The 21,200-nt window shown below is 41.0% G+C and overlaps 1 protein-coding gene and 1 long non-coding RNA gene across 4 annotated transcripts in view; one reads left to right on the top strand and one right to left on the bottom strand.

The window, feature by feature from the left end:
* Positions 1 to 301: 301 nt before the first annotated feature.
* On the bottom strand, positions 302 to 4,175 carry LOC117003062 (protein EOLA1). The gene is made up of 3 exons (XM_033072692.2): positions 3,860 to 4,175; positions 3,242 to 3,525; positions 302 to 2,173 (listed from the first exon to the last, which is right to left on the bottom strand). Exons 2-3 carry the CDS (start codon positions 3,492 to 3,494, stop codon positions 1,956 to 1,958), a joined length of 471 nt encoding a protein of 156 aa, XP_032928583.1. The 5' UTR covers positions 3,495 to 3,525; positions 3,860 to 4,175; the 3' UTR covers positions 302 to 1,955.
* The window catches only part of LOC117003063, a 137,686-nt gene continuing 120,301 nt past the window's right edge, over positions 3,816 to 21,200 (top strand). For all 3 annotated transcript variants that reach the window (XR_004419451.1, XR_004419452.1, XR_004419450.1), the window contains exons 1-2: positions 3,816 to 3,902; positions 5,046 to 5,151. This is a non-coding gene — a long non-coding RNA (uncharacterized LOC117003063). The remainder of the gene's footprint in view (positions 3,903 to 5,045; positions 5,152 to 21,200) is intronic.

Raw genomic sequence — 21,200 nt, 5'->3', positions numbered from 1 at the left:
TAGTATGGCAGTAAGTGCAGAGTGTGTGGACATTTCTGCATGTGTTCAAGGTGTATGCCTGAAAAACTTGGATGCAGCACTTCCATTTGTGATGCTCCAGATCTCCCCTTTGTTGGCTGTGGACCAGCTACAGCCTGAAACCCAACCCAGTACTGTGCCATCCCACAGTTTAAATTTTGTTGCAGTTTTATTTTATTTATATATTTTTTTAATTTATATTTATTACATTCTAGTTCCAAAAATCTACCATCAATGGGATTGTTACTGTGTGGGAACAAAGGACTTCTGAACAGCAAATTAATATGATTATGCAGAAGCAGATTTATTGTTTACTTTTAATTCTACTTATATATTTTAAAACTACTGTTCACATGATTATGTATTTTTTGACTAGTGCTTCTGTCCCAGGTGCCTTGCACGACCCTTGCAGGTAAGATGATTGGTTGCAGCCTAGAACTTTACTGCCCACCTTTATTTTGGGTCTTTTATAATTTGTTTTTCAGCTTTTTGTCTCTTGATTTAGCACAGTTTATGTTTCAATAGGCTTGAATAGTTCCAGAAAGTTTGCTAGACTGCAGCAAAACACTTAAAAATGGCTCACTCAATGTACCTGTTATAAACATTGGTCTAAACTAAGAAATATGTAGAAAAACAGCTAAATATAGTTTGGCTGGTGCACTTAAACAGATTATGGCTCAAACTGTTCAGCTACATTGCTACATTACTGGATGTCAGTTTGCCTGCACACTGCCATGGAAAAGAAATCAGATGCTGAGCGTGCTTGAGAAACCACTTTTCCAGAGGAGAGCAGTCTGTGCGCAGCAGGTCCAAGGAAGAACAGGCACAGCTCTGCACTGGGGAAGGCTCACAGTGCCGAGGCAGGTCCTTGAGGCATGGTGCCCTCACAACTCCTTGTGCTCCTCCTCAGGCAAACATGGAGGAGCTCCAGCCTCTGCACCTTTCCTTCAGCCAAGGCACAGCAGGGCCTGGCTGGGGCCAGGGAGCTGCTCTGCTTCACACAGCCCTGCCCTGCAGTCACTTCCCACCCCTCCAGCTGTGCTGGCAGCAGCTCAGTCTGTGTCGAGGTCATGGCCCAGCTCCATATGTGGTTCAGACAGTGAGCTGCAGGCACTGGCCTTCGGAGCAAGGTACCTTGCACAGCTCTGGCAGAAGTGCTGTAGTCCAAGGGAACAATTTCCTAAGTGCTCCAGTAAAGTGAATGTCCTGTTCTGTTTTTAGAGCTGTGCCTAGGTGTGGCAGAAAAAAATTTTCTGGATTTGCTCCAGAACTTCAAAAGGATTTTCACTGTAATGTAGGGTGTGAATTTTGAAAAACTCTCCAGAGTGCCAAAACTTCATGGCTCTTATTTATATGTCTTCACACTTTTCTTGAATTCAGTATTAGATTTTCAAAAAAAACTAGTATTTTTCATCTTAAATAAGATGAAAAAAAAGTGACACTTGCTCAATTTAATTTTGTACAAGCACCTTCTCAAAATGGCCTCTCTGTAAAGTCTGTCAGGTCACAGAGCTATATCCATCAAATGCACATCTCTGTGCCTGAGGTGTGAATGAAAAGAATCTATCCTTAAGGGAGGACAAGGCGTGGTCTGGGACAGATGTCCTATTGTGGCATCGAGCTTTTAAGTACCATTTTCTTACAACCAGAGATGCAGATACCAAAAAATCATTTTAATTTACATTTAAATTGACACACAATCCATAACTCTACATTTTAAAAATGGCATTTACTTAGTTTATACAGGAAAGGTCTAGGAGAACAGTAATAAAGACATTTTGTATATTTTGCCTCAAAGAAGCAGTTCTTCAAATGTATTTGCCGTTTCAAATAGTTTTGGAATAGAGTCCTAACACAATGCTGATGTAACTCACAAGTCAGCATCTTAAATACAAGTCTGCATTTAGGCAGGAACAATTAACAGTAAGGGACAACACCTACAATTCTGAAGGGATCAGTTCTTCAGGGATGTCCACCTGCCACACCCCATTTCTCCCTCTGGCAGGAATTGGTTCCAGGAGCCACCTGGGATTTGAAACAACAGTCAAGTATTTCTGTTCTAGATTACTGAGGACAGCTTTGTTTTCCAGCTCCAAAATCTCTTCAGGAGGCAGGTTTTCTGGATATGGTGATGTCTCTCCAATGTCAATTAATCCTGTATTTTACAATTAAAAGAAAAAATTAGTTGCCAATTTGATCTAGAGAAAAGTTTTTCACAAGTAGCCCTCCCTGAGGACACAGAGAATAGCCAGTTAAGATAAGCACTGCCAGAGGGAGGCATACCTCCCACATGTGCTGTTTGCTGCAAAAGTCCACGTGACTCAACTCGGGTGGAGAAAAGGGAGAGGACACAGTTAAAATCGCCACAAACCAGTGATGCAGAACTCCTTGAAAAGCAGCCTGCATCTAACAAGACACAGCTGCTACCAAAACTCCTGAGCTACATTTGGCCTTGGACCAGCTTCTGTAAAGGATAAAACTTTCTCTGCTCCTCTCAAGCCACTATTCTATTCACATTTAAAAATCAATAAGCTATTTTGAAATTCCTATCTACTCCACAATTAAGCATGCAATTTATGTTATGGCTGCAAATCTACATATTAGGTAGGACCTACAGTTTGCAGCACTGTAGAACCACAACGATGTTCAGTGTATGTGATAGAATTAATTTGTTGTGCAGGAACAGCCAAAAGTATTCAAATGCCAATGAAAGATGGTGTAACAAAGATACCCTACAACAAATTAGTACAAAATGAGCACTGGATAAAAACTTTGTAGAGTATGCAACCTCAGCTATGTCTGCACTTTCTGCAGCGAAACATCACTACCTCTGCACTGTGTTACAGGAACAAACTTCTTCACTGCCCAAATACCAAAAGCGACAGAAGGGGGTTTGTAAAACTGAAAAAGGATTTATGTCATTATTTATGTATACTCTAAAATAACATGCAAAGCGCCGCAACATCATGAATTCGCTTGACCACGAGTACTGCAAAATGGTTTCAGCAAGAGTTCCTAAGCTCAAAATGCAAGAAGTGTGGAATTGAGATGTATTCTGCTGAAACATACAGGAGTGGAAATAGCATGCTCCACTCCTTCTCAGTGTTAAAGAAATCTCATAATGAGTGAAAACACATAAATCAGATGTGTAGTTAAGTTGACTGTTAAGGAAGCGAAAGTCTGCTTAGAAATAGAATAGAAAATATAACCCAAGGATCCTTACCTGCAATAACTCCTCTGCCGAATTTTTCCCCTTCATCCAACAAATCTTGCAGTTGTTTTGGTGTCATGCCCAACCTATTCAGAAGAATTTCTCTCCATGTTTCATCTTCCCAGTCCTTAACAGCTATATGAATAGCAATGGTGCAGTTCTTGTAGCCTAGTAGCAAAGGACGCCAGCGAGTCTCCACTGTTTTGACTTGGTTTAGGAGCAACCCTGCGTACGGCTGTCGGAACGAAAGGCAACCGAATTTCATCGTGCTCCTCGCAACAGAAGCCGTTGATTTCCTGTAAACACACAGCCGCCCGGGAATCAGTCTCCACAAGCGGCCGATGCCGGTGACAAGCTCCCGGCTCACGGAGCTGCGCGGAGGGAACTGCGCGGCCTCCCCAGGGGCGGGTCCGGCCCCGCGGGCCCCGCTCCGCCCGCGCCACCCGAACTGTCGCCTCCGCGGCCGGGCACGGCCTCGGTCCGGCCGTCGCCTCACGGCTGCGGGCGCTTGCCCCTGCGGCCGGAGCTGCCGGGGCCCCGTGGGCTGGCCCGGGCCGGGCCCCTGCACTGGCTCCCGCAGGGAGCGCTTCGCCGCCGCGCGGCCATGGAGGCCCCGGGGCCGCCGCCTACCTGCGCTGCCGGCTCCCCTCCGCTCTGCTGGCCCGCCCGGACGGTGGGTGCCGGGAGCGGGTCGGGGCGGGCCGGGAGGCGGTGTCACCGCGGGCTGGGCCGCGCCGTTCCTGCGGCTTTCCGGCGGTCCCGGGCGCGGGAATGCGTTTGTGGCCTGGTCCTCGGCGGTCCGGCGTGGCGGGTGCCCGGCAGTGGGTGCAGAGGGGAGGAAGGAGCTGCGTGTGCCCTGCCTGGGGAGTTGCGGTGCAGTTTGGGGATGGGTGTGGTGTCCGCAGCACCTCGGGGTGCCCGGCCGGCCGGTGCAGGGCTTCGCGCCTCTGCTCGTAAGTCACTGAGCATAGGAAAATTCAGTGCGGCCCGACTCACCTCCTTGCTTTCTTTAGCCACTGGTTTGTTTGGACAGAATTTCCCAAAGTGCTCTCATCCAGCCCTACTCTCTGAGGACAGTCTGACCTGTATCCTGTTGCATTCAATTACATCTTTTGCATCAAGGCTTTGCCCTACTAATACAAGTGTTTTGAACAGCGCAGTTATTGTTTGACAACAGGTTTTGTGTGTGCTGGTCCCACTGTGACCCCTGGCAACAGGGAGCAACGGGTGGGGGCCTAGTGAACACTGTAAAATCAGAGACATTACAGGAAAATATGATTTGGAAAAGAAGAGGGTTAGAATAGATGTATAGTCCCACTATAAGTGTTCAGTTTTAAGGGGCAGCCTGTATATATTTTATGTCAGTGAACACATGTTTGTACAAAGTGACTTCATTAAGGCAGACATACTGAAAATGGCTACTGATGCAGCAAGTTGAAGAGTTGAGTCCTGCCTGAATTTCTCCAGGTACGGAAGATAAAAAACTGCAGATGTATGTCTGTCCACATAAAAATCATAGAGATTCATCTCTCTTGTAAAGCTTTGTCTTTTAGCTCAGGGCAGTACATACAACAAGTTTTTGGGGAGCTTTGCCATGCACGCAGGGTTTGAGAGAAAGGGAGGAGAGAATGTTAACCAAAAGAAGTGAGTTAGGACAGACAGATAAGAGGAAAAAGGAAAGTGTTAGGGAAGGAAAAGAAAAAATGGTAGTATTCACAAAGGGGAAAAGTAATGATGACTTTTCTTTTATCTGTTGCTCTGTTCAACCACATTTTCTTAATCATGAGAAATCTCAAAGCTGCTTTAACAATTTCAGGAACTCACAGGTGAAAGGAATAAAGTGATCTGCTGGAATTACATGGAGAAAGAGAGATGGGTGGATCCTATACTTAGAAGGGCAGAGGAACGTCACATAGCAAAAGGTAAGATTAGTCATGAGTTTTTTTGTTCAGGTCTCTGACTTTGTGAATAATGGATATTTAGTAGTAAAATCTGACAAGTAATCTTATTATTTTGTAACTGCAGAGTTAAGTGATTCTTTTCTAATGATAAGCCCTTCACATAACTTTTATGAGAAGTTTTGGCATATGCTTTAAACATACCTTCAGTGAATATTGTGTATTTTGAAGTATTTTATGGCTTATAGAATTTAACTAGTTGAGACTAGTTGAGACTTAGTTTTACTTACTACCATTTTCTGGAATTTCTGCTTCTTTATCCCGATTTTCCCCTGGATATTTCCAATATCTTGTTCAAAATGTTCCAGATGGAGTCATTCCAGTCCTTTATATAGCATTATAATGCAAAGAGAAATTAGTAGATGATGTGAATTTAAATTCATTGTAGTTTTTACTGGGTTATTACTTTAAATGCTTGTTTTGCTCTTAAGCTTACTAGATATGCATGGTTAGTACGAGAACCTGTTGAATCTACTTAGAGTTTCAAGTAAGTAATGAGCATTCATGGGGGGTTTGGTATTTGCTTTTGGTATTTTTCCACTGTATCATTGGATTTTATGTGGGGTTTATTTATTTTGGGGAAAATATAGGCCCAATTGTTTTCATGTTGTGTAAGCAGCTTTGTTTTTGTTCGTGTACCTTACAGCGTGATTTTGTATCACATAAATAAAATAGATTTTTTTTTTTTTTTAAATCTAAGGAGAAATTTCCAGGGTACTTAAAATCTCAAGTCTGACAGCTCTAAATAAATTATAAATAACAGAAGATACATGGGCTACTACCGAAGGTGAATAAATATGTTGAAAATCTCCTCTCACAAAACTGTTTTACTTGGTTTTTGGAAACTTTGTTCCATATATTGGAACACTCACCAGCAGCATGTAAATAAGGCTCCGTAATTAGCAATTCTTGTGTATTGTTCAGCCTTTTGTGTGACGAGTGGTAAAGGGACATTACAGTAATTTCACGACCATAAGGCGCACTGGACTATAAGGCACACCCCCTGGGAGCCGGCAAATTTCACAACTTTGTACTTTATATAAGGCGCACCGGACTATACGGTGCACTTTTTTTTTGCAGTTTTTTTTTGCAGTGAGGATCCGTGCCATGCGCAACAAAGTAACGAATTAGTAACGGAATCCCATGATCGTGGAGTTTACTGGCATGTGCTCAAATTGGAAATATTTTAATAGATTGGTGTAGCCTTTAAACGCAGTCCCAAGCGCCCTCCCCATGCACGGGGCCCAGCACTCCCACCCGCCCCCAGCGCCGGCTGCTGAGGCAGGGCTCGGGGTGGCAGGGATTCGAGGCGGCTCAGAGCGGCCGGGGCTCGCCACGGCACAGAGCAGGCGCGGTGCACCGTGGCATGGAGCGGTTGTGGCTCGCCACAGCACAGAGCGGTCGGGGCTCGCTGCGGCATGGAGCGGTCAGGGCTCGCGGCGGCACGGAGCGGCAGCGGCTCGGAGCAGGTGCAGCTCGGAGCAGTCAGGGCTTGCCACAGCTTCTGCGGCAGCCCGCTCCCTCCCTCCCCATGCCGTTCCGGCAGCCCCGTGCAGCTCTGGGAGCCCCGCGCATCCCTGGGCTTTTCCCCCGCGCCGGCACAGCCCTGATGCCGCTGCCGGGCGGGCTCTGCTCGGCTCGGGACTGTTGCGGGCTCGCACTTCCGGGTTGGCGAATTTCACAACTTTGTCCATCAGATAAGGCGCACCGGACTATAAGGCACACTTCCGGGTTCGGGGGAAAATTTTAGTTAAAAGGGTGCACCTAATAGTCGTGAAATTACTGTAGTTGGTTTTCTCAGGATTGAAGAAAATTATTCAAAGTGAATAGCAGTGAATATGAGAAAGAAAATTAATTTTGATTTTAGCAGATTATCAGCTTATGCTTGGCATCTTAGATGTACTTTATTATTTTCTGGTCACTGTGACTTTCACATGCTAACACTAATCCCAAATTATCTCCTCTTGGTGCAGTACCTCACATATAATCTCACCAACAGGAAATTCTGCAACTTTTGTCTGTGCTTCTGTAATCTCTACTTCATTTCAGTGCCCCTATATTAGCTTTTCTTAGGGTGTCTCTAAGTTTAATTTTGATAGAACAAAGACTATATAATTCCCATTACAGAATGTGTTACTGCTTTCTGTGGAGCTAAAACAATCCCTGGTACATCATTTATAAGCATTCAGGTCTGATCTCATCTAGATAGGCAAGCATTGCTTTGTTCCTTGTCACATTCACTGAGTAGCAGATTTTACAGGGTTCAGTACACAGCAATAGGGGCTGGGATATCTTGTGTCAGAATCAGGTCAAGGGACTTGATCAGCTACAGTTCATTTCCAAAGTGGGGACTGATGTGGTGCAGTATGTTCCAGGAAATTGGTGGTCAAAACTCAAATTTCAGCTGTTAATAACCCATGAAATACAATTCAATACAATTTTTTTATTGAATGGTCACTATTTAATAGTTGACATTTATGAGAATCTGTACTGTGTTGATATTTAAATGTACACTGCATTTTACTGGCTTTTAGAACAGCAAACAATGTGAAATGTGCTGTTGCAACTGTATTCTTTTGGCAGTAATTCCATCAAAGGGACTTCTACCAGCCTTCTATATTTTGCCCCCTTTGCCTCAATTTTACTCAGTCTCTGATTCTAACATTATAGTTAAAATAATACTTATATTTTGCCATGCTGTTTTGTATCTCATTGTACTTATCATAAGAAATTATGATTAAACTTAGTCTTAAGCTTAGTTCAGTAAACATATCTCCAGTTTCTTTAGATGGTTCTCTTATTACCAGATTTGTTTCAAATTTGTTTCTGAACAAGTCTCTGAAAATTTGAATATTTGGCTCTTAGTTTTTTTACACATACCTTGCCCCCCACATCCTGCAAGTAGAGCGTCTTTCTGGTTTGTAACACATCACTGACATCACTAGCCTTTCAAAATTTCTTTTCAGTACTCAACAATGGGCTGGACACCCCAAGATCCTTACTGCCCCCCCATCAATGTCCTGCTTGTCCTTTTTCCATTAGATCTTGTTGCTGAATTTTCCATGTGTTTGCACTGGACAGCAGTTGCGTTAGCGTGAGACAGGTCAGGTCTGCTGTGACTTTTATCTGCTAAGTGATTTATTTCTAAACTTATAGGTGGCTAGTATTTAGAGACCATCCTGGTCCTTCTGCTTTTCTGAAGGTTAAAAGAAGGTTGCAGCTATAGGCTGTGCCCCAAGCTAGCTGATTTAGAAAATCTTGTGTAGCTCTCCATAGCAATCTATTTTGATTGAGATACGTGGCTTCATGCTGAGGTAATGTGCAGGGGAAGGAGAGCTTGTAGTAATGAGCTCTCCTTCCCCTGCTGATTAGTATGTCCAATCCACAACCAACTCTGCTGTATGTGGCTGCATAAAACATTTTAAAATATAAGACTGATCAACACCTTTTTATGGCCATAAATCCTCAGCCAGGGATCGTGCCCTCTGAAATGCTGAAAACTTTCTTAAAATTAATCTGCACTCCTGCTATAAAGGGAGTGTAGGTATCTTTTCTTCATCTAATTGATGCTGTCTGTCTAGCTTTGTAACTATTTGGGGTTTTAATCTCTTTTAAGATGCAAGGTATTACTGCAAGTTTTAAAACATAATAAAATGCTATTTCTAATGGATAACTAGTAGAATATTTGCATTACTACACTAAAATATTAATGACTTCCTTTGTTTCCTTAGTAAAAATCTGATGGTTAAAATGCTTGGGAGTTGTTCCACAAATTCTGCTGTTTGGCTAAGTACCTTTTCATTCCATCTAATCAGGAGACACTTAAAGAAAGAAGAGAAAAAATGAGTTGCCTCACCATTTTGAATTAACCACAAAAGATACTCCTGACAAGAGCTGTAAGAAAAAGAATTCAGAAGCAATGCAGGAACAATTGCTTTTTCTGTCTGGATCTGTATGTTCTTTTATGACTAAAACGTTACTTTGACTATTGATAAAACACTAATCGAAATGGAAAATGCAGTTTTCCTCTGAATTATCTTCCTCTCTGAGCTATCTTCCCTGAGAGAAGTGCTTCCACATCAGGGGTCAGTTGAGTTCTGTTTCTTCTTGGCTTTTTAATGGGAAAGTTTTTTTACTTGTGTTTTGGGGGCTTTTGAAGTCATTTTTGTTTGGTTGATGTGGAATATTACCATCTGTACAGTCTCTCTTAGAGCAGTACCAATAAATGATTTGTTATATTACTGGGAAGAAAATTATTAAAGAATTCAGGGAAGATGTTTCTTCTAGCTTATACAGGTTGTTTTTCTATTCTTGCTGTCTAAAACTATTTGCGATAAAGGGGGAACTTGCAAAACATATGCATGTAGATGTCTGTATAGAGTTGTTGTGCCTGATTATGATTGTGATGATTAGAAAAATGTATAAAAATCAAATACAGAACAGATTGGTTTGATGTGTGATGATTAAAACTGGTTTTATCATTCTACATAAAAATTAAAAAATAGTTAAGCTTCTGACTTCCTCTTCCTGACAAGCTCTTACGTATATTACTGAATGAGTTTTGTGAGTTGTTTTCAGGGTTTTTTAATTTTGGACTTAATTTTGGACTTAATTGCCTTTTAGGCAATTTGTCAGGTGTCTTGATTTCCACTTCCTTATTGTCCCCATTAGCAAATATACAGTATATATTCATTACATGTGCCTGCTTAGATGAAGGATTACTTTTCTTTAGGTATACTTGCAAAGAGAAAACAGTCTGCTATCAGTTATTCCTGCAGTGTTAATCTAAATATACACTGCAGTACTCTGTATTGTGTTTTAATCACTAATAAACATGTCAAACAAACTTCGTTTCTAATACATCAGCAAGCAGCAATATAAAGGATATATAGCCCAATTTTGTCCAAAATCCCAACATAGTTTTGAATTGAGGGCTTATATCTCCTTCCTTGTAGATAAACTCTATCAAATACCTTGTATCCCCTCACAAAACGAGAGCTCGACATGCAGCTCTTAAATGAGAGGGGTTTTTTCCCTCCTCGAAGTTTAATATGCATTCTTCCATCCTTTTGGTTGGATGAGCTGTGCAGAGGGGTTTTGCTGGCTCGCCCTGGTGTCTCTGGGTGGCGCCAGGGGCCAGGGAACATCCCCAAGATGTGGCAGGGGCTGATCCTGCAGGTGGCTGTGCCAGGGACGAGTGCTGCTCTGCTCCCTCCTTGTGCCATTCCTCAGAGAGAGCGCTGCATCCAGTCTAGGGCAGAAACAGCCATGATTAGAACAGAGACAACAAATCATTTTAGTAGCTTGAACTATAATTTACTTGAAAAATCAACTTGAAAATATCTCATGTTGATAACTGAAATTTTTGCATTAAGGGAGGGAGGGAGGACATTACCGCCTTGTGCAAACAGGCTGTGCATTTGGGTAATCAAGAGCTGTCTGTATTAAGCTTCGTGTTACGACATGCTTCATTTAGATCTAATTTGATTCCTACTCCCAGCTCCAATCCTAGTCCTGCTTTACTACCAGCACTACAACTCTTCTGCAACTCCTGCATTGTTTCATTACCCCAGAAATTCAAACATCTGTGAGGTACCTGTAAGTCCTGCTCCTCAAGCATGCTAAGATCAAGCAAAAAGAATTTATTCTAATGGTTTGAAAAGCCACATAATGTTATGGAAGGACTACACTGTGTGATCATTCATTTAGTGTGTTGTCTTCACACTCAGAGTGGAGAAAGGATGCCAGTTCTTTGGAGTAGAGGCCAATAGCAGTTTAATCACGAGGAAAAAAAGAGAAAAGCTAGTTTTGTTAGAAGGAGAAGAAATTCTGGCATAGCTGGCAGCAAAACAGTAGCAGAATTTTCTGGATGAAGAAGTAGTGAGAATCTTCAGTGTTTTATTGACAGTAGAAGTTTAGTTGAAAGGCAACATAATATCCACTGCCCAGTCCTACAGGTATGTAAAGTCCTACAGGTATGTAAAGAAACAGGGAATCTGGAAAGTGTGGCCAAAGTGATAAATCTGGAATGGAGTAATCAAAATATTCTTTTCTAATAGGGAATTCAGGGTTTGCTGCCAACTTGAGCATGTCCAGAAATGTAGGGCTAGTAGTGCCCTATGAAGTTAGTTTGTAAGGTTTCTGTAAAATGTAAATTCAAGAACTGCAGTGGTAGTAAGGTCACTGTCTCTGCTTGCTTTATTTCATCACTTTTTTCACCTTGTTACATTATTCAGTAGTTTCTTAAAGTTCATGTTTCTTGTGAGTCTGAGGGTTTTTTAAACCTAAGTTTATTAGGTTTGGTATTTTGTAGGACTGAGGTCATATTTATACTCCAATTTAAACTTTGTGGTTAATCTGTGCGTGCTCCCTTTTCAATTCTGTGTGAATTGTGTTCCTTGCTATCGTGCTCCACTGTGAGGGTGACCGAGCACTGGAACAGGCTGCCCAGAGAGGCTGTGCAGTCTCCTTCTCTGAAGATACTCAAAATCTGTCTGGGTGTGACCCTGTATGACCTGCTCTGGGTGATCCTGCTTTAGCAGGGGGTTTGGACCACCTTCCAACCCCAGTCTCTCTGTGACTCTGATTTGTTTGTTTAATCATTTTGGGGGGTTTTGATAACAGTTCTGTATTTTTACCTCTATATTAAACAACAAACAATTTATCGTATAGTGTTGTTAAGTATTTTGACTTGTGAACATTCAAAGAAAAGCTGAGATTTTAAAACATGATTGCATAAGTTTAGCCTATGAAAACGGAACATTTTTAATTTATATGTTCAATGATGACAATGCAGATATAAATTTGTGAAATTAGTAAGTTGGTCACATACAGAACTCAGAATCAACAAGTTTCCTGCTATGAGTCTCAGTGTTACCTCCTCTGGAAGTATCTTTACTTTCTTGTTTTCATCAACATACGTGAGGGATGGATTTATATAAGCAAATATGTAATAATAATCCTCTGCTGCATGTAAACATCTGGCATACAAATTTAAAGTGCACACAGAAATTACCAGAGTTAAAACTAAATGCAGTTAAATCTGTGCTAAGCCTGAAAATAACAGTTCTGGATGTATGTATTTAAACTTTCTTGAAGTCTGATATATCAGTTTTGGCAGTGGTGAAGACAGTAGAGCCTCCAGCGTTGTTACTGCCTGTGAAAATGGCACAGGGCAAGTGCAGTGTAATAAAGTCTTGCAACTTCAGATTCCCACATATAAATTATTTCTATGCTGAGTGCTTAAAATCTAAAACCATAACAGTTTTTAACGTCAGGAACTATGGAATCATGTTGATGAGAAAGACCAGGACTGTGAAACCTTTACAGTATTTACTAATTTCTTGTCTATGACATATTGTATCACTGTTTAAAAGGATTGTACAATACATCACCAGCTACCAGAAACATCATCACCCATCATGTTCTGCATAAAAAAGCTGGACATATGAAGTAACTTGTTGCTGTATTTCTTTTGTTAAATGCCTGCTTCTATTTTAGTAAGATAGTAGTTACTTTAGCTAATTTGGGTTTTTTTTGTTTGTTTGTTTTTTATTTTTAATTGTCAGTTACCACAGACAGGTAGTAATTTTCTCTGCAGCTTCAGAAACAAGAGAATAAACAAATAGCTGATGAATACTGATGTTTTTTTCACAGAATGGATGCTTCCCCACTCCACACTGTAATTCTGCTACACATCAATTCTTAGCCAATATGTAAGAGCAATAAATTATCGATTTGTCTGTATACTTTTTATTCCTATTAATTATGAATGTAGCTGTTTGTTTTACAGCATTACTCTTTGCAAGTAAAATAATTAATTAGTAATATTCAGCTTATTAATAATGAACCCTGAATTTGCATTTTTTTCCAGAATCACTGGGAAAATGTTTTTGTCACTGTATGCAAATATGTATGCACCTCCATTGGAATGTTGTCCTTAGCACACTATGTTATTAAAAGTGAAAGAAGTAGTGATATGTGAGAAAACGTAAATGCTTTTTTGACTTTATTAATATGTACAATTTTTTTTCCATGCAAGGCCTTTAGAATGTATTTCCTGTATTAAGCAGATGTAATTTGGAGAATTTGTGGGAGGAAAGTGCAGTGAATATTTGTTTTGGAGACATGGAAAATATTGTCAGGTTTGAAATAAAGCATACTGGTTTCCTACTGAGATTCATACTTACTACTGTGTGGGCTGCTGTATTATCTGTAGAGAGTGTCTTTGTACATTGGAGAAACAAAAAGAACTTCAGCAGATTATTTTACTGAACTCATAATATATATGAAGACTCATAATGCCAGCACTTCTGCTACATTGTTGTCATTGAATAATAAATCATTGCTCTAGGGGAGATGTAGCTATGCTGATGGTGGCAGTCTAGACCTGAGCTGAAGTGGATTTTTTTGAAACAGAGCAAAAAAGTAGATAGCAGGGCTCAGCAGAACATTTTTGGGGCTAGAACCTGGTGACTAACCACAAGAAAGAAGATAACAGAAATTAGGTATAACTAAAAGTGTTCTCTTTCACAGTTCTTAGATATCCTAAGATATATCCTATGAGACTGTCATATAAGCATTAATGAACGTATTTTCAACACTCCTATTAGGTCTGAGATGCTCTATCCTAATATACAGATAGAAGATGTGTGGCTTTATTCCAGAAATGATGATCTACCTTATCCCAAGGGAGGTGTGAATGCACAGGGCTTGGGAAAAGAAGGTTTAGGGTCTATCTGCCTAAGGCAGTGCCTCAGCCACATAAGGTTTTGGGGGTTTTAAGCAGGGTTTGCTTGTTATGTGTATTTCCAAGAAAGCAAAGCTATGCTTTTGTGTTCTGTGCTTGTGCCTTGTTCTTGTCATATCTTTGGAAGTGAGATGCAAGAGTGATACACTTGCATGAGGGCTTCTGATCAGACACAGAGTCTGTCTCATCTGGCTCAAGTGACGCTCCCTTGAGACACTGTCAATGCTCTGGCCTGTTGTAAACAACTCATTAAGCAGTGATGTGTGTTGCCATATACCAGTAGTTGAGTGTAGCACTTGTAACATGAAATGGTGAGTCAAATTATTCAAGTTTAACAAATTCTTGGGATTACTTACCAAAATAATAAAAATAATCTCTTCAAATACAGTTGACTTATCCGAAAAGAAGAAAAAGATTCTGATGGGTCCAGCAGTAAAAACCCCCAACAAACAAACATAATTGTTCTGTGACTTTTGTTGTTTGCTCTATGTAGGAAACTTCTGCAATGTGCAAATGTTGATTTTGTGAAACTAATTAGCCTGTAAAGATCCAGCTGTAATAGTTGCTGGTTCAACAGACTAAGTTGAAGTTTTTTTAGTATTAACACATCCTGCACATATGGCCCACAGTTGAAGATTTGGAGCTGCTTATAGCAGCAAATTAATATTAGGGATTTTATAAGGAAGCATTTGTTGGTGGCAGTTGTGGAATCAACATGTGGTCTAAATCTGACTGGTGCTTCCAGTGCTGTTTGTGTCTGTAAGGGCGAAAAGGAAGAAGTGACTGATACTGCTCTCATTACCCTCACACTGAATGAAAATGAGGTTCAGTGTTTTAATAATCTGTTGGCTGAGGTTCTTACTTGAGAGACCTTCAGTTGATGAATGGTGACCTTGCTAGAAGGTGTAATTGCAGCAACAAAGAAATAGTGTTGGTCTTATACAATTCACTGTTGAGATATGCTTGCTCATATTTGTTTAATTATGATATATTGCTGGCATTTCCTGTATGTTTATGATGTGACAGCATCAGAGAATGAAAATCATCTTGTTTTACATCCTTTGGAAACACAGAAAGTACTTTTTAGGTTACCTATCTCACAAATCAAAGTGGACTATCTTGTAAAATGTACTTTAATAAAATAATTTTAAAGCATGTCTGTCATTGTGATTTGCATATCATGAACTGGTAAGACTTAACATTTAGATGTTTCTGTGGAAAGAGGGACAGAATCTATTTAGTATTTTCTTAATAAATTATCTGAAGTAACTATTTGTAATGGGGTGGTATTTGCACCACTTAATTAGTGACTTGTCTGAAGTTTCTTCTGTGTTCGCTCAGAGCCAGGATTAAAAAACAGGAAGAGGACAAATTTTGTGTTCGGACTTGCTTGTTTATTGAATGTTATCTAAAGTACAACAAGTTCAGCAACACTTCTAGCCACAAGCTAGAAGTGAGCAAAATGGAGATCAGCCTAGCTACCTACAAGGTCTCTTACAACTAAACAGTTAAACAGAGAAATAACACCTGTATTATTTATACTTTTGACTGAATAACCAAAGTCCCATGACCCGTACTGCAGCCCTAACTGTCTAACCAGAAACTACTGCCTGAAACTGTGAAGAAGGAAGAAGAACATCAAAAGGAGACACCACCCAAAATCCTTCATCTTGTCCCATACCTATTACTATATTATAAAAACCTCAAATTTAAAACCCTTCAGTATGTGAAATGACACACTTCTATTTAACTATACACCCGTGACTTTAACTCCATCACTCAAATTTGGATGCCTTCTCCAAGGCCTCAGGTCAAAAGCTGTTGCTTTAGAGCTAGGAGCAGCGAAAGAATACAGTAACACAGACTTCCTTCAGAAGGCAGAAGAAAGCAATTTATTACAGAAGCAATCACGCTTGTATAGACTAGATTGCAGAACCAAGGATAGAATCAAGCTCATTGGTCCAAGGAGGGTAACACCTCTTGTAAACATGCCTTTACCCAAACATCACATCTCTCACGCACTCCTGTCACAATGCCAGGTGCTAGAATTTGTTATTCTTTCCCTTCTGTTTTCCCTCAAGTAGCCTCGGAAAACTCACACTTCTTTCTTCCCTAGCTCCTTCCAGCATCCACAAAAAGCAGTGTTCTCCAGGGGTTCAGTGTCAGAAAGCACAAAAAAACAGGTTTCTGGGATCCAACAGCTACTGGGTCACAAGTACACAAGTGCTTGTAACTGACTAGTAAGGCACTTGGAGTACGTTGTTTATGTACCCGTCAGTGTGTGTGGTGAGAGACTTTCCTTAATGTGAAAGTACTGTGCTTTTGGCATAATGCAGCCACTTCTGACCTCTGTAAATGGCTCCCAGGAAATCTGGAATGTCAGAAAGTAACCAGCAGGGGGTCTGAGGGGAGATGAATGGATATTATATTACCTTGCAAAACTTACAGAGCATCAACAGCATCATATTTTGGTGGGAATCTATGCAAGGCACTTGATGGTACTTAGACTCTGTATTTGTAAAAGTATGCATAGTTAAGCACTCTTCTTCAAATATGGCAGTGAAATCAGTACTTCCACAGTGAATAAAGCAACCTAGACTCAGTGGATAATTTGCTGGTGTTGCATCCCCTTCCTTTCCAGTTTCACTTCTAAGTGGTAAAAACGGGTTTTATTAGTACTTTCTAAGGGACCCAGATACTTCCCAGCATTTTTCTCCTAGCTGAGCAAGATAATTCAAGTTTTTGCTTATGTTTGATCAAAACAAGATTTTCAGATTCCTTGTTTTGGCAATAATTTGTGACAGCATCAAGGAAGGTTGTTCTTATTAAACTTGGTGGAAAAACACCCAACATTTACAACAGGGAACTGCAGCACAGGTTGTCTGGAGAGGTTATGGATTCTCTGCTCTTTCAGTTACTCAAAGCTTGCCTGGACAGACCCTGATCAACCAGCCTAGCTCAGACTTAATGACTTCCAAGGGTTCTTTGCAACTCGAGGTGTTCCACAATTGTAGCACGGTTATTCCAGCACTAGGGAAGGTAAGGTACAGAAAGGAGTGCATTTCGCAAGACAGATCAGTAGTAGCTGATGAAAGGAAATAATTCTGCATTTACATTGCTAAAAATAGGAAATAATTCTGCAATAATATTTTTAATAAGAGTAAGACTTGGGTTTAATATTCTGCAGAAAATTTAAACCATCAAAAATAGTCAGCAAAAGCCCACAGTTCTGACGGGTGGGAGTTTTTTTGCTTTAGGCCTTAGCTGCAACAGTGGCTGTGCAAATACTGTTAGCAGCAGAGTGGTAAAATTTCAACCACTACAAGGAAGAAAGAGGCTAGAGGGGAAAGAGAAATGCCAGATATTTTCTAACTCTCTGCATCTGTTAAAAAGGTTACCCTAAAACTGCTAGTGAAGTTACTTAAATGCTTGACTTAGTGTCCATGTTCAGAGTACATACAGTAATTTCACGAATACAAGCCGCACCATTTTGACTAAGATTTTTCTCCCAAACTGGAATTGCGGCTAATACTCAGGAGCGGCTAATATGTGAATAATTTTCTGACATTTACAATCTCAGAAGTGCCAGCCAGAGTGCGGAGCCAAGCAGCTGCAAAGCCGGCATTTCGCGATTGTTACAAATTGTTACTCTGTTGCGCCGCGGGTGGAGCCTGGATCCCTGCAGGCCGCACGGGGGGGCAGGGAGAGAGGAGGGAGAGCTCTCTCCTTCCCTCCTCTGCTGCAACCCGGGGGAGAGACGGGGGGGCCCCGCGCCGCCATTGCCGCGCCTCGGGGAGGCGGCGGGGTGCTCCGTCCCCGCCCACTGCCACCGCCATGGGAGTGAGGGGGGCTCCGTCCCTGCCTGCCACCACGGGGCAGCGCCCGACCGTGGTGACCGAGCCCAGTGGCAGTGGCGGCTGGCCCCGAACGGCCCCGCCGAGCAGCAGTGCCGGACTGGGCCACCTGGCCCTGTCGGCAGCCCTGAGCGGGCTGAGCCTGCACAGCCCGAGCCGAACCAGTAAACCCTGCCCTGCTGCGGTTCTGTTACTATTTGGCAACTTTGTTGCACGCGGGTCCTTGCTGCGAACGACAGAGCGGCTTATACTCAGGTGCGGCTTATTTATGGACAAAAAATGAAATATTTGCCAACACCCAGAGATGTGGCTTATACTCAGTGTGGCTTGTATTCATGAATTTACTGTACTTTACTTTAGTGTAGGCACCTATGGTATCACACTGACTGCACACAATATAAGCTGAACTGAAGCCTAGCCACGAACCAGTCTAAAGCTTAGTAGCTGGAGTTTCAGAATTTGGCTCAATGACCCAGCACTGTAGTTCCAGCTGCTGTTTTTCTGTGGAAGTGTTGTCTTGGTAAATAAAATCTATGAACCTCTAGTAGTGGAAATACTTAAGATGGAAGTAGAACTTATGGAATAATCAGTGTGTGATAGTAAGTGTCGATTACATTTCTGATGTGCTGAGAAGCATTTGATCTTCCACATACATACTTTCAAAATCCCATTCCATAATTTACAGTTGTTTGCCTTATTGATAGATACTTTTTAAAATTTCTACAGTCACTGTACCCTTTGACTCCGTTGGTTGTGAAGCTTGAGCAGGAGAGACATTGTAGGAAAGAAATATGAGAAATGTGTAGTTTTCAGTCACAGCTCTAGTCTTACTATTTCTTTTTTACCTGTATTTTTAAAAAACAAGTTTCCATTTGACACAGTTGTTTTTAAGCTTTTTACCTTGCCTCTGGCAAAATTGAAATGCCACCATTCCAGCATATGATTTAAGCTGTTCTTCACATTGAACTCTCTGATTTTTCTCAAAGTTCATTGTTCTTTAACCTTCAAAGTGCCTACAGACTAATTTAAGAATGTGTGAAAACTGCTGCACGTAACATGAAAACTACAAAAAAAAAATTCTCTCTAGTTTGTCCTTGAGCTACATCACATGCTCCATTAATTTAAATATGTAACCAGCATTTGCATTCTTAAAAATAAATTCTTCCCTTGGGTATAGATAAATGACATTCACTTACAGAAGGGTTTGCCTGTGGATGCTAAAGTGTGATATACAGTCCTAACCATAGGAAATCACTATAGTGTTTTTTTTAAGAATACTTTGAATCTTAATCTGTATTATTTAATATATCTGAAACTTATGGGTTCATTGACATCTACCATGGAAAAAAAATACTGTAAAGAACTAGACCACATCTCCTGGAGTAACTCTGGCTTTCAGTGTCTGGACATCTAAATAATTGAACAGATATCATTTATCCCCAAAATATTAAAGGACAGGTTGTTATTTTTGGCTTAATTTAAATTAATAATTTACTCAGGTTTTACATTTCCTAGTTAATCTTATAGATTAATTACAGTAATGTCATGATTATAAGCTGCGCCCGATTATAAGCCGCACGTCCGGGTGTCGGCAGCTGTCTTGGGTTACAATACAGAGTGTGATAAAAGGTATCTATTCTATCACCATCTGTTGAGGGTGGGGGCAGTGATCCTTATCTCCGCGGGAGATATTCTGCTAATGGGCCATCCATTGAAACCAGGCAGGGCATTGTTCTTTATCTTTTCACAACCCCTCTTTCCACCAGCAAGTCATTTTCTGCTAATGGCCATTGAGTCCCACTGTGGGACTGATAAAATTACTGCATCCCATTGGAAGTTGCTCCAGTCAGGGGGAAGAGCCCAACATTTCTTACCAAAATAAACACAGAGGTTTTGGGACACTAAGGTAGTCCCTTTCTCCACTGACTCCAGAGGAAAACTGGATTTCTCCACATCCCCACTGGACCTCCAGAGGGAAACTGCACCTTGTACAGGAGCACTGCTCCAACTGAGCCACATCTGTCACCACAGGAGGATGCAACTACCATTTAATGGGACTACTACCAACACCCTGCCTGACGGGGTGTCAGGCTGTACTCTGACTTTGTCAGGGTTTAGAGTTTGTTTCTTTGTAGTACTGTATTTCTATTTTAATCTCCCTAGTAAAGAACTGTTATTCCTAATTCCCATATCTTTGCCTGAAAGCCCCTTGATTTCAAAATTGTAATAATTTGGAGGGAGGGGGTTTACATTCTCCATTTCAAAGAGAAGTTCCTGCCTTTCTCAGCAGACACCTGTCCTCCAAACTAAAACAGCAACTTTTTGTTCTTTGTCCATATATAAGCCGCACCTGATTATAAGCCGCACTTTGGGTTCGGACCAAAGTTTTAGTCAAAATGGTGTGGCTTATAATTGTGAAATTACTGTAATAATTTACTGAGGTTTTACATTTCCCAGTTAGTCTTATAGACTTGTTTAATTACTCTTCAGATGGTATTGCAATTTGGGAAACAGACATGCAACAAGAGACAGCGGGTTCATGCACCACAGCCAACTTTTAGCAAGTACAGAGCTGCTCAATCTCCATTGGCTGAACCAGCTGTCACTCAACCAGCCAGCCAATAGCTGCGCTCGTCCCAGTGGCCCAGGCCTGCTGTCGGACTGTCCTCCCTGGCCAAGTTACATAACTGAGGTTCTTACATTATCAATCACATTTCAGTTATAGAGCTGGAATTATTTATAACTGTGAGGCCTTCAGGCCAGTTGTAGGCCACCACAGAATGGTAAAGAATTTTTGAGGCTTATAGCTAATTATTTTTAACTGAATTCCTGTTTTAGCTATTTATATCAGTAAACTGTTTTATCCCAGATGATGAATAAACAGGGGATATGCAATAATTCCCCTTTTCTCTAAGTTGTTGTTGTTGCCTTTCAACAGAACTGGTGAAAAATCTCCTCCTTCCTTCTTATTCAGTGAGGCATTTACTTTTTTTTTTTGCTGTGACTGCATAATGAATGCCTGCTGAGACAGTGTGTGTAGTGCATATTTGTATGCATCTAAACCATGGGAGCTCAGACTTTAATCATAGGTCTCTGTGCACATGGAAAAAAAAAGAAGTTAAGTAGGTGTTCTGCTTATATTATGGCATTCTCCTTGGGAATTGTTACGCATTTCATATCATATGTAAAAAATAGGTTTTTTTTTTTAAACTTCATTTGATTTCATGTTGGTATGTGACTCAATATGAATCTCAGAAGACACCTGACCAATTGAATACGTGATTTATAAATACAAAACTATAATACACCATTCAGGAAAGGATTAATATTCCGTTTTTTAAAAAATCCACTTGTTTAATTGTGTTCAAGCTTTTTGTATTTGTTCTTTGGCTTTTAAACAAAAACTTGAG

This window comes from Catharus ustulatus, chromosome 14 (assembly GCF_009819885.2).
Source record: "Catharus ustulatus isolate bCatUst1 chromosome 14, bCatUst1.pri.v2, whole genome shotgun sequence".
NCBI lineage: Eukaryota > Metazoa > Chordata > Aves > Passeriformes > Turdidae > Catharus > Catharus ustulatus.
This window is presented reverse-complemented; position numbering and strand designations above follow the sequence as displayed.

Coding starts and splice junctions, on each gene's coding strand:
- LOC117003062 (XM_033072692.2), bottom strand. CDS start 3,494: ATGAAATTCGGTTGCCTTTCGTTCCGACAGCCGTACGCAGGGTTGCTC. Junction 2,174..3,241: donor CGGCAGAGGAGTTATTGCAG/GTAAGGATCCTT, acceptor TGTAAAATACAG/GATTAATTGACATTGGAGAG.